This window comes from Rhinatrema bivittatum, chromosome 3 (genome assembly GCF_901001135.1).
Source record: "Rhinatrema bivittatum chromosome 3, aRhiBiv1.1, whole genome shotgun sequence".
Lineage (NCBI taxonomy): Eukaryota > Metazoa > Chordata > Amphibia > Gymnophiona > Rhinatrematidae > Rhinatrema > Rhinatrema bivittatum.
In genome coordinates, this window is record NC_042617.1 from 460,755,953 (window position 1) to 460,769,244 (window position 13,292).

General features: G+C 43.4%; 1 protein-coding gene across 1 annotated transcript in view; it reads left to right on the forward strand.

Moving 5' to 3' along the window:
* Window positions 1-13,292, forward strand: part of DDX1 (DEAD-box helicase 1) — a 175,981-nt gene that overhangs the window by 72,296 nt on the left and 90,393 nt on the right. The window contains exon 8 of the mRNA XM_029595927.1: window positions 4,871-4,954. Coding sequence (XP_029451787.1) covers window positions 4,871-4,954 — 84 coding nt within the window. The remainder of the gene's footprint in view (window positions 1-4,870; window positions 4,955-13,292) is intronic.

Consider the following 13,292-nt stretch of genomic DNA (forward strand, 5'->3'; position numbering starts at 1 on the left):
TCGTGGGACATCTGGAAGCAGGTACCTCAACAGCAGCAAGACACTCATGTCACTGGTGCACAAGGGTTTGGAGTGCGGAAAACATGAGATCCGTGTAACCAAAGATGTTTTTGAAACAGCATCGAGGGTCTCTGTAGCGGGAATCAGTGCCCCAGACTGGCATGGCTGTGGGCCTCGGATCTCCAACCAGAGGTACAGGAATGACTTGCTGATGTGTCGGGCACTGGAGAGAATATTTTTGGAGATAGGCCACAATATCCTGCACCCTAACTCCGGGAGCATCATGAAACCTTCCAACAATTCTCTGCCAGTACTTTGGACCCGTTCTCCTTATCCAGGAGGTCTTCGAGGCCAGGGCCAAGGAAGTCTTTGCCAAAAGAAATACTATTCTCTGCCTCCTCGATTTCTGTTATCACCATCAGAGCTCCCGTGGCCTTCCCAGGCAGCAGAGAGCTCCCAAGCCCCAGCCAACTCCTCAGTCAACTCTGGGGATGGAGTTTTGACTGGGCTACAGAGAGCGTAACCAATTTGCCCGTACCCGGGATGATGGATCATCCGATCAGGGGCAGGCTGTGGATCTTTGTGAACCAGTGGCCCAATGTAACTTCAGACCAGTGGGTTTTGTCCATCGTCTGCCAGAGGTACCAATTAAATCTATTAAGGGTCTTGCCAAATTGCCCTCCATGCCCACATTGGGGGCTGGTAGCACATCAGGAGGTGCTACAAGCGGAGTTCTCCTCTCTCTCCAGAGCAGTCAAGCCTGTACCACCAAGGCAAAGAGGGTGGGGATTCTACTCCAGATACTTTCTGATTCCAAAGAGAATAGGACTCCATCCCATTCTAGGCCTGAGGGCCTTGAACAGGTTTCTTAAAGAAAAGTTCAAGATGTTTTCCCTGGATACCTCAAGCCCCTTTTTTCAAAAGGGGGGACTGGCTATGATACCTCATCCTAAAGGACACATACACCCATATCAAGATCTTCCCCAGTAACAGGAAGTATCTCTGATTTGTAGTGGGGAAAACAGCACTTCCAGTACTCAGAATTGTCATTCTGGATTGTGTCTGCCCCATAAATTTTCACAAAATGCCTAGCCATAGTGGCGGCATATCTCCGCAGACTGGGAGTGCATGTTTTCGTGTATCTGGATGATTGGCTGGTCAAGAGCATGTCTCTGGCATTGATCATTCAGGTGCTGGAGTCACTAGGGTTCGTTTTCAACTACCCAAAGTCCCATCTTAGTGTGTCACTTCAGTTGGACTTCATCGGAGCCCTGCTAGACATGGCTCAAGCCAGGTCTTTCTGGCATGTCTGAGGGTTGATGGACATGCAGCAGAGCCAGCCTGGCACATGTTGAGACTATTGGGCCATATGTCTGCGATCGTTCATGTCACTACCACGCTTACACATGTGCAGAGCCCAATGGACCCTGAGATCAGTGGTTCCAGGCCACTGAGAGCCTCCAGGATTGCATCCAAGTAACCCTGTCTCTCAAAGACTATGTCCTGGTGGCGGATACTTTCCATTCTGTAACAGGAAATTTCCTTTTAGAGCATCCCTACTCAAATTGTGCTAACCTTGGATGCATCTACCCTGGGGTGGGGAGCTCATGTAGATGGGTTTGGCAGCCAAGGACTGTGGCCTGCTAAGGAATGTTATCAAATCAACTTTCTGGAGCTCCGGGCAATCAGCTTTGCACTATGGGCTTTCAGAGATAGACTGTCCAACAAAGTTGTCCTGATCCAGACAGAGAACCACGTAGCCATGTGGTATGTCAATGAAAAGGAAGACACTGGATCGTACATCCTGTGCCAGGAAGCGATCCAGATCTGGTGGACCTTGTCTTACGGGATGGTGCTCAATCATGTACCTGGCCATGATGGAGAACTTGGTGGCAGATAGGCTGCGTCAAGCCTTCAGACCCCTCGAGTGGTCCCTGGACCAGGTGCTAGCGAATTGGATATTCCACCTCTGGGGGAGCCCAGACGTAAATCGGTTCACGCTCCCCTGCCTTGGTTCTGCTCCTGTCCAGGACAGACAGCAATCCAGCCTCAGACGCCTTGGTTTGTCATTGGAGCAAGGGTCTTCTGTATGCGTATCCTCAGATTCCCTTAATGTCCAACTCTTGAAGCGTTGTGAGGACAGGATGACTATGATCCTCAGCACGCCTGCGGGAGTTGTCCATCCAGAAACTGAACAGTCTGGGGACTTTTTTCTCGGATCTCATCATGCAGGATCAAAGCAGGCTGCGGCATCCCAGCTTCTAGGCCCTGGATATTGAGAGGTTGATCCTTCTGCCGCTTGATCTTTCTGAGGATGTGTCTCAAGTCCTGGTGGCTTCTAGAAATTCTTGTTTTAGGAAGTCCTACAGACTGAAGTGGAGGAGGCTTTCCATGTGGTGTGAGCAGAAGGCCCTAGATCTGTTCTCTTGCCTCACACAAAAACTACTTGATTATTTCTACACCTTTCAGAGGCTTACTTAAACTAACTCCATCAGGATTCATTTTTGTGAAATTGTGCATACCATCATGATGTAGATGGTACGCTCATCTCTGTACAGCCTATAGTTGTAAGTTTCATGTGGGGGCCTGTCAATTGAAGCCTCCCCCAAGGCCTACCGCTGTCTCTTGGGACCTCAACATGGTGTTAGCTCAGCTGATGAAAGCTCCTTTTGAGCTGTTGTGCACTTGTGACCTGAAGTACCTGACCTGGAAGGTCATATATTTGGTGGCAGTCACATCAGCGCATACGTTCAGCGAGCTCCACCTTGCATGACAAGGTGGTCTTGCGTACGCACCCTAAGTTCTTGCCTAAGGTGGTGACAGATTTCCATCTTAACAAGTCAATCGTCCTGCCAATTTTCTTTTCCGGGCCCCATTCTCGTACCAAGGTGAACGAGCACTGCACAGTTTGGACTGCAAGCGAGCCTTAGCCTTCTGTCTGGAGCGGACAGCAGCCCATAGACGATCCACCCAATTTTTTTATTTTGATTAAAAACAGGTATGGCATTGCCGTTGCTAAACAGACGCTATCCAATTGACTAGAAGATTGCATCTCCTTCTATTGTGCCCAGGTAGGACTGCATCTTGGGGTTCATGTCAAGATTCATTCCCTTAGAGCCATGGCCGTGTCAGTTGCCCACTTGTGAGCAGTTCCCATGGAGATCTGCAAGGCTGAGACATGTAGTTCTCTCCACACATTCACATCACATTACTGTCTGGATAGGGATGACTGACATGACAGTAGGTTTGGCCAGTCTGTCCTCCGGAACCTGTTTGAGGTGTAGAACCCAATTCTCCCAACCTAGGGCCCATTGTTTGGGTTCAAGCTGTCTCCCCCCCCACAGTTACCAACAGTACCAGTGGTGTTGTGCCCGTTGGCACCTGTTTAGGTGTCTGTTGGTCCCCTTTTTGTGTTGGGGAGCAGCCTGTAGCTAGGGATTCACCAATGTGTGAGGACTACCATCCTGCTTCCTGCAATTACCTGGCTAAAACCAGATTTTATGAATTCCAAAATAATGTGTGGCACTACAGTATAAATTGTTCAATACATATATTAATTGCTTTATTTGTTTAAAGGCCAACAGGAAAGAACACATGTTTAACCAATATACTCTTATTCTGAAAAAATTCAGAATAAGAGTAGGAATAAGAGTATATTGTTTAAACATGTGTTCTTTCCTGTTGGCCTTCAAACAAATAAAGCAATTACTATATGTATTGAACAGTTTATATTGTAGTGCCATACATTATTTTGGGATTCATTTGTGTGTGCTATTTATGCTACATTTCCGGTGTGCATCTGCTGGATAAAACTAGATTTTAACCAGGTAACCCATTCAAAATTCTCCCCGCCTATACCTGGCTAAATATTTGCAGGTAAAATTACTACTAATACAAATTTAGCCAGGTAGAAAAGGAGCTAGATTGAGGAAGTCCTAGGATGAGCTTTTAAAATTTAACTAGCAGCATTATCTTGTGTGCTATTCTGCTAAATTTATTCAGATAACACCGTATGCACAAATACCTGGCCTTAAGTGTACCCACACAATATTTATGTGCGTAGATTTAACCAAGAGATTCAGTGGTACTTTTTAGCTGGAAAGGTGTTGCTGAATGTACAGGTAAAAATATACACAATTTTCACAATTGTCTTTCACTTAGCAGACTTTTCTATATTGAACTCTCATAGTGTTTCTATTCTAAATATTATAATAAATTGCAAACTGGCAATGTATTTTTTTTATTTGGCTTATATTCCGCCTTTCAGGCACTTTAACACAGATTACATTCAGATAATGTAAATATTTTCCTATCTGAAGAGGGCTTATAATGTTATGGCCTGATTTTCAAAAGTAGTTTTAAATGTGTAAATGCACTTTTACCTATGTTGTGGGTTTTTGAAAATTGCTAATATGCTATTGAATACCCGCGTTGTGCACTTAATATGGATAAATGACTTTTGAAAATTACTACAATAGTATGTTACCTTCACTTGCATGATTCCTTTGAAAACTCACCTGTAAGCTTGTACTTGAGGCAGTGGAGGGTGAAGTGACTTGCCAAGGAGTAGCAATGGGATTTGAACCTTGGCAGCCCTCGTTAACAGCCCATTGCTCTAACCACTAGGATGCTCCTTGACACAGAATAATAAACAATTGGCCCACTGGAAAGGAGATAGTGGCTTTCTGCAGTAGTATAGTCTTCAGCCTTAAACAACATAATCTCCATTTTCACATCTGCATATCTGATATGGACTACTGGATCTGAATCGATGATCTACAAAAGAACAATCGACTTGTGTTAACTAACTACAATTTTCCTTGTAGGTGAGCATTATGAATATACTTTTTGACTTTATTGTTTTATTTAGGAAAATACTATTATGAAGTGTCCTGTCACGATCAGGGGTTGTGCAGAATTGGGTGGTCTTCTATGCAGGCTTCCTTGGACCTTGGTGAGTTTTCTTTTCTTTCTTTTTTTACAAAATTAAATCTAGAGTCAAATGTTATAAGAATGTACCCAAAACAAGGAAGTAAAACAAGTTGAGTTTTGCATGCACTTTATATATAAAGTAAATAGATTTTCAGAAAAGGGTGTTTGTGAGGAGCTAACAAAATTTAAAGTAGATAAGGCGATGGGACCAGATGAGATACATCTGAAAATATGGTGCACTGGCTGATCTTTTCAATGCTTTTCTAGAGTCTGGAGTAGTTCCAGAGAACTGGAGATGGGCAGATGTGGTTCCTTTTCATAAACATAGAAATAAGGAGGCAGCTGGGAACTACAGGTTGGTTAGTCTTACCTCTGTGGCAAACAAATTAATAGACCCACTGCTAAAACAGAAGATAGTATGGTTCTGGAATCCAATGGATTGCAAAATTCGAGGCAGCATAGTTTTATCAGAGGTAGATCTTGTCAGACAAATTTGATTAGTTTCTTTGATTGTGTGACCAGAGAGTTGGATCAAGAGAGAGCACTAGGTGTAGTGTGCTTGGATTTTTCTGTTGATAAGCAGGTCTGAACTAGCCATGATCTGTTGTAGTGTGTCCGCTGTCTGCACTGGACGGAACCGTCTACAAGCTAATAGAGCTTTTAGCTCTGGGCATGTGTGGGAATTCCCACACGAGTGTTGTCAGTGTAGCTCCTCAGTCCTTTTTTTTTTTTGTCCACGCTCTGAATGGATAGTGATTTGTGTGTGTCGAAATTTTTGGGCATTGTCTGCAATTCCTTTCTCTCACTCAGCGAGCCCCAAAACATCACCTTTCAGTGCTACTCTCCTGCTCAGGTGTATTGAGGAAAAAGAAAGATGAGAAGATGGCAAAAAGAGCTGCCAGTGGCTTCAAGAGCTGTTTTTGTGGCCAAATCATGTTGCTAATGGATGGGTGTGACCACTGCTGCAGTTGCTTGGAGCCCAGCGCATGTCCAGGTCACATGCCCTTCCTCTCCCCCCCCCCCCCCCCCCCCTGGATTTATGTCACTGTGGATACAACGTGCTTGGCCAGGAAGAGTGTCCGCCTAACTCCATGTCCAGTGGTGCTCTCCATTTACATCTGGGAAGAGCAAAAGTAAGTCTTCGGCACTAGCGACTCCAGGACCCAAGAATAGAAACGACTAGAGAGGCAGCTTTGACTCACATTGAGGTCTCAGTGTAAAAATCAAAACTCAGGGAGGCCTCAAGCACTTGACGCATGCAGCGTCTGTGCCCTCAAAAAGGCAAAATCATTGATGCAGCATCGACCCAAGGACCCCTCGACACACTTGGTGTCAAGGCACCTGACACACTCAATGTTGAAGCAGCAGCCAAGGCATGAGGTACCTCTTCTATTGAAGCATGATGTGCCGAAAACATTGGGAGCCAGCACATTGACGCAGCCCGAAGCAAAGCCACGTGCCTCGTCAAAGTTGACTTAGACCTGTGCTTGTTATGTATTTATGAATGATCTAGAAAGGGGTGCGATGTGTGAGGTGATCAAATTTGCAGATGACAAAAAATTATTGGCTCATTATGCTGTGGCGGTCAAAAAAGCAAAGTTTTAAGAATTTAGGAAGAAAATGGCAAATAAAATGGAGGATGTCCTAATGCCTCTGTACACTCCATCGTGAGAATGCATCTTGACTACTGTGTGCAGTTCTGGTTGCCACATTTCAAAAAAGATATTGCAATGGAGAAAGTATAGAGAAGGGCTACCAAAATAAAGGGCATAGGACTGCCCCCTTGTGAGGAAAAGCTAAAGAGGTTAGGGCTGTTGAGTTTGGAGAAGAGATGACTGATGTGGGATATAATAGAGGTCTACAAAATTGTGAAAAGACTTTCAACGGGTAAATGTGAATCGGTTATTTAGTCTTTTGGATTATAAAAGGACTAGGGGACATTCCATGAAGTTAGCAAGTAGCATGTTTTATCACTCGACAAACAACTAATTTCTAGAGTTCATTGCCAGAGGATGTGGTTAAGGAAGCTAGTGTAGCTGTGTTTATAAAAAAAAAAAAAAAATCTTGGAGGCAAGATGGCCACCAAGTGAGATTGGAGTGAACTCCTGAAGAGAGAGGCTCTTACCTTTTACCTTTTTCTTACGGAGAAAAAATGCCCCATACTAAGAGAAAGGGGAGACTGAGAGAGGCGAAAGAAGAATCGCCTTCCCTAGACCCCCGACAGCCTCAAATTGAGGGGTTCTTTGTGGGAGCCATTACATCTATGCCAGATTGCTTGGTCGCTGGGATTGCAGTGCTGGAGCACGCACTGCCTCCCCGACCCGTGATATCACCTTAAGCCCCGGAGAGCCAAGAAGACCTGCTCACCCGGGAAACATCGCGTTACCTCCTGGAACCTCGGAAGCAATGAGGAGCCCTTCGGCGTTAGACCTGAGCGAAGGAGATTTTGCAGACCGGGAGGAGAGCCGGCGAGAGACCTGCGGGCTGGGAGAAGCAGTTGGATTAAGCCCGGAAAGAGTTTTGGCAACTTTAACTCCGGAGTCCCCGTTGCCAGCTAGGAAGAAGGAGAAGCCATCATTACCAGAAGGTAAAGGAAGGATTGTGAGCGTTGAGGAGGAAGCGGGAGATGGTCACCTAAAAGCGGGTTTTTCTATATCTACTCTGGAAAAAATAACATTACAGGGGATATGGGCAATCTTAAACTCAATCGAAATGTCTATTAAAAATGTGTCCGCAGTAACAATAGAAACTAGGAACAAAGCTATTGTGAATAATAACCTAATTTCCAATTATGGAAAAAGGGTTGAAGAATTGGATAAAGTATCTTTGGTTGAAAATGTTAAGCAAAATTTGATAATAACGGACAATATCATCAACAGAAGCCTAGAGAATGTTGAAAATGCTCTCAGGGCCCATAATTTAAGGGTCCTGAACTTTCCTGTTTTTATGCTCTCCCCGATGGAGTTATTTTGAAATTATATGAAACAAGTCCTCAAAATACCAGAGACTGCCTTACCAGTAATTACCAAGGCCTTCTATTTTCACTCTTAAATATCCATGTAAATGCTGTGTGAAGCATTCTGGTGTTAATTATAATTTCTTTGAGCCCGCACAACTTAGGGCCTTTATAGATGCCTGATCCCAAGAGATATCCCCTCAAGCCTCAGCCTGTTAGTGAAATTAGGTAATGGCATCACTTGGTTGTACATAACTTACTTTATTTTGCCTTAAATATTTGCGCTTACAGTTCCGCCTCCATATTATTCTTATTTATGATGTTTGCATTATTGGATGATGGTTAGTTTCTCTTATGTTATCTTTGTATTCTCTTTGTATTTTCTTGTATAATTGTAAACACCAGTTTTACTGTACAAGAGTTATTCTTGGCTAAGAACATAAGAACATGCCATACTGGGTCAGACCAAGGGTCCATCAAGCCAAACATCCTGTTTCCAACAGTGGCCAATCCAGGCCATAAGAACCTGGCAAGTACCCAAAAACTAAGTCTATTCCATGTTACCATTGCTAGTAATAGCAGTGGCTATTTTCTAAGTCAACTTAATTAATAGCAGGTAATGGACTTCTCCTCCAAGAACTTATCCAATCCTTTTTTAAACACAGCTATACTAACTGCACTAACCACATCCTCTGGCAACAAATTCCAGAGTTCAATTGTGCGTTGAGTAAAAAAGAACTTTCTCCGATTAGTTTTAAATGTGCCACATGCTAACTTCATGGAATGCCCCCTAGTCTTTCTATTATCCGAAAGAGTAAATAACCGATTCACATCTACTCGTTCTAGACCTGTCATGATTTTAAACACCTCTATCATATCCCCCCTCAGCCGTCTCTTCTCCAAGCTGAAAAGTCCTAACCTCTTTAGTCTTTCCTCATAGGGAAGCTGTTCCATTCCCCTTATCATTTTGGTAGCCCTTCTCTGTACCTTCTCCATCGCAATTATATCTTTTTTGAGATGCGGCGATCAGAATTGTACACAGTATTCAAGGTGCGGTCTCACCATGGAGCGATACAGAGGCATTATGACATTTTCCGTTTTATTCACCATTCCTTTTCTAATAATTCCCAACATTCTGTTTGCTTTTTTGACTGCCGCAGCACACTGAACCAACGATTTTAATGTGTTATCCACTATGACGCCTAGATCTTTCTTGGGTTGTAGCACCTAATATGGAACCTAACATTGTGTAACTATATTAATGGGTTATTTTTCCTTATATGCATCACCTTGCATTTATCCACATTAAATTTCATCTATTTCGATGCCCAATTTTCCAGTCTTACAAGGTCTTCCTGCAATTTATCACAATCTGCTTGTGATTTAACTACTCTGAACAATTTTGTATCATCTGCAAATTTGATTATCTCACTCGTCGTATTTCTTTCCAGATCATTTTTAAATATATTGAAAAGTAAGGGTCCCAATACAGATCCCTGAGGCACTCCACTGCCCACTCCCTTCCACTGAGAAAATTATCCATTTAATCCTACTCTCTGTTTCCTGTCTTTTAGCCAGTTTGCAATCCACGAAAGTGATTGGCTGAGTAGGAGGTGACAAAGGGTAGTGGCAAATTGAGTTTACTCAAGGAGGGAGGCATTACTAGTGGTGGGCCATAGGGATCAATCCTTGGACTGATTCTTTTCAACATTTTTCGTGAGCAACATAGCAGAAGAATTGTCAGGAAAGGTTTGTTTTGAGTGGATGATACAATTTGTAACAGGAAATAAATCCAGGAACGTGTGAAAACATGAGGAGGGATCTTGAGGAATGGTCTACAGTCTGGCAACTTAGATTTGCTGCTAAAAAAAAAAAATGCAGAGTAATCCATTTAGGAGAGGTGCAGTAGTGACTGTGATAGTCTTCTAAGCAAGAAAGAAATATGGGACCTGGATGTAATCCTATCTGGTTATCTTAAAGTGGATAAAGTGACAGCAAAAGCCAGAAGGATGCTTGGCTGCATAGGAAGAGTAGAATGGTCAGTGAGAAAAGGTGATATTGCCCCTGTATAATTAACTTTCTTTACTACCAGGCACAATAGCCCTCCTTATGAAAAGGCAATAATTTACCACTAATGCATATCCTATTGAGAAAACACAACAAATAAGATTGATACAATTGCCTACATGCTAGTAAAAAACCTCACCTCAGTCACACACACAGAACCGACCTTCAGTAAGTACAGAAAGACCACACATTATAAATATGGAGACAAACTGGAATGGGAAACCAAAAAAAGCCACTCTGCATGCAGTGCAAACCTGGTGAAATGGAAAGAGAAATATAGCACCTAACACAGTCCCAGGATCTGCAATAATGCACAGAAATTAATCTGCACAAAGGTTACACTTGCATTATGGAACACATAACAACCCTATCTATGAAAAGGCAACACAAATATTAAATAGGGTCCTAAACACTAATTCACCTCCTATTAGGAAAACAGAACAAGGCAAGCTGCTATAGATTCCCACACAGAAATAATTGTAAAACTATATTAATAAATGTTTTAAAAAAGCAATAAATAAATAAGGTCAAACAATTAAAACTCATAAAAATTATAAAAAATTGTCCAAATATCAATAAAATATTTCAAAACAGCAGACACATCACATAATACTCTATAATTAAAATGGCAGTCAATCAAGAAAAATAAACTTAAAATGCCACCTTTACCTACCCTCTCCAGCAACTCTCCTACTCCTTTCCCTTGAAAGAACATACCAGGAGCGGCAGTGGCTACTGGAGCTCTGTCCTTACGGTCCTCTTCTTTAGGGCCCACAAGTCACTATCCCCCTCCCAATTAAACCCTACAAACCTGTCTCTTTTTCTCTCACACACACCCCATCTCGAGCCCCAATGCTGTGTTCCCCTTTAATTTCATAGTGGCAGATTTCCCAGGGCTGCCGTTGCCTTCTCAGCTGCAATGAAGCAGCAAACATTTATTTTATAAAAATATGCCACAGCAGTCAAGCCTGTCTTGTGGCTATCGGGATATCCCTAGGCTCCTGCGTCCCCCTTTCTGCCTGCTTTTATGGCCGCTGGGAGCTCCAATTGCTCCACCTGCAATCAGCATGGCTGAGTGCCACTTTTACTTTTATCACAGCTTTGCCGCGCTCACTGTTGCATCGGAGAGGGGGGAATCCCTGGAGCAACCAGCCTCTTCGTGCTTGCGACTCACTGCCGCTTTGGGGAATCCTTACTCTATCGCAGTTCCCTGCCGCTTTGGAAGCGGGAAATCCTGGAGCGGCTGGCCTCTTTTCTTTGTGGCTCGCTGCTGTGTTTAATTTCAGCACTTCCACGTGGCAGTCACAAGGTTGGGCTTCTTCGATGCCACGGGCCTGGACACTGCCACTCCTCCCAGCCCCTCTCAAACCACCCCCACCCCGGGCTGTGAGATGCCCCCCTTCTTCCTGCCCCACCGGCCAATCAGCGGCTTCCTCCTCCCACTGGCAGGAAGAAGGGAGGCTTCCGATTGGCCCGCGGGGGCAGGAAGAAGGGAGGAGGTTTCCCATTGGCCCGCGGGAGCAGGAAAAAGGTAAAGGGAAGTATAATTGGGGTTTTGGGACACCGGAAGCTGTGACACACCAGCTGGTGCTTGGCGACACATTGGTGTGTTGCGACACACCCTTTGAGAACCGCTGCCCTAGAGGAAAAATGAGAGAGGGGAGATGTGGTACACATTTAAATATCTCGAAGGTTTCCATGCACAGGAGGCGAGCCTCTTTCAGTGGAAAGGAGACTCTAGAATGAGGCATCATGAGATGAGTGAAAAGGGGGTAGACTTAAGAGTAATCTTAGGAGGTATATCTTTACGGAGAGGCTAGTGGATATATGGAACAGCCTCCCAATGGAGGTGGTGGAAACAAAAACTGTATCTGAATTCAAGAAGGCATATGATAAACACAGGGGCAAATGGGCAGACGAGTTAGGCCATACAGTGTTTCTGCCATTCTATTTCTCTATTTCTAGATGTAAACTTGTGCAGACAAGCACCTCCTTCCTGCCTACATATGTAATAGACACAATATGCACACATTTTTCTGTGCGTATGTAATATACATTTCTAATTCATGAAGATTTTGTCTGATACACAGTTGCTAATTATAGTCTTCAGGAGGATGCATTTTAATCAAGGGAGCAATAATTTAAAAGCTATCTACATCCCATAAACAATGGCAAAAGTAATATCAAACTGCAGTCCTTTGGGAATACGTTTGGTATGCATGATCACTTCCAGTAAGTCTACTAGTCAATCTTAATGTTCCTTTATCCTAACTGAACTAAACGTTGTACTAATGTAAACAAAAGCAAACAAAGGAGATGTATTTTTTGCAGATTTGTGCCACTTTTTCTGAGAAGGAACTCCAAGGTATCAAGTACAATATTTGGGGAGGTTGGAAAGAGAATACAACATAGTAATGACAGCAGAAAAAGATCAAATGGCCCATCCAGTCTGACCACAAGCTTCTTATGGTAGCAGCTGCGATGCTGTGCGGGTTACCCCTATGTTTCTCTTAAGGTCAACTGCTGCTCTATGCAAATATCCCCAAGCCAAATGATAACCCCAAAAAAATTCACTGCTAGCAATGAGGTCCATTTAGATGGATAACGTAATAGTTAGGTCTAAATGGCTTACTCGGCTATATTCAGCCTTTATCCTGCTAAATTCTAGCTGGCTAATAAGTTAGGCGGTCCAGTATCCTAACTGGAAGAGTTGAATTAGCTGGCTAAGTTAACCAACTAACTTCAGTATTCAGTTAGCCAGGTAAATTAGCCGGATAAGTCTGGTCGATTCAGAGAGCTGTCCTAAAGTTAGCTGGCTAACTAACTAAGGCCTAGATTCATCATTTAGCTATAATTTTTGCATAAGTAGTGCATGAATGATTAAAAAAAAGAAAAAAAAAAAGGGGGGGTGGTGATATTTCCACTTCACAAGCTGAGAAGTGCCCAGACAAGCATTTTCATATTTTGGGCTGCTGAAAGAGAGACTGATTCTTTATAAGGCTATCATATTAACTATTTATACCACTATAGGAGGGTCAATTCGAGGTGAGGTTTTGGTGAAGGTCTAGGGTTTGGGGGCCAGTTTTACGTGCACAGACAGACATACGAACAAGACAGTACGCATCTATGAAAATTTGATGTGACTTGGAATGAGGAAAGGAATCAGGTTTCAAAGCTGATGTCACCTTAGATACACCCCTGCAGTGACCTCAGCCCTTCAGTATCTCTCAGTCTCCTAGCAGATGTGGACGTGCTTTCCCCATGGGGATCACTGTACCATTTTAGAAGAAGAAAATCTACTTTCAAATTGGAGAAAGATTGAGCCCCACTCTTCTGC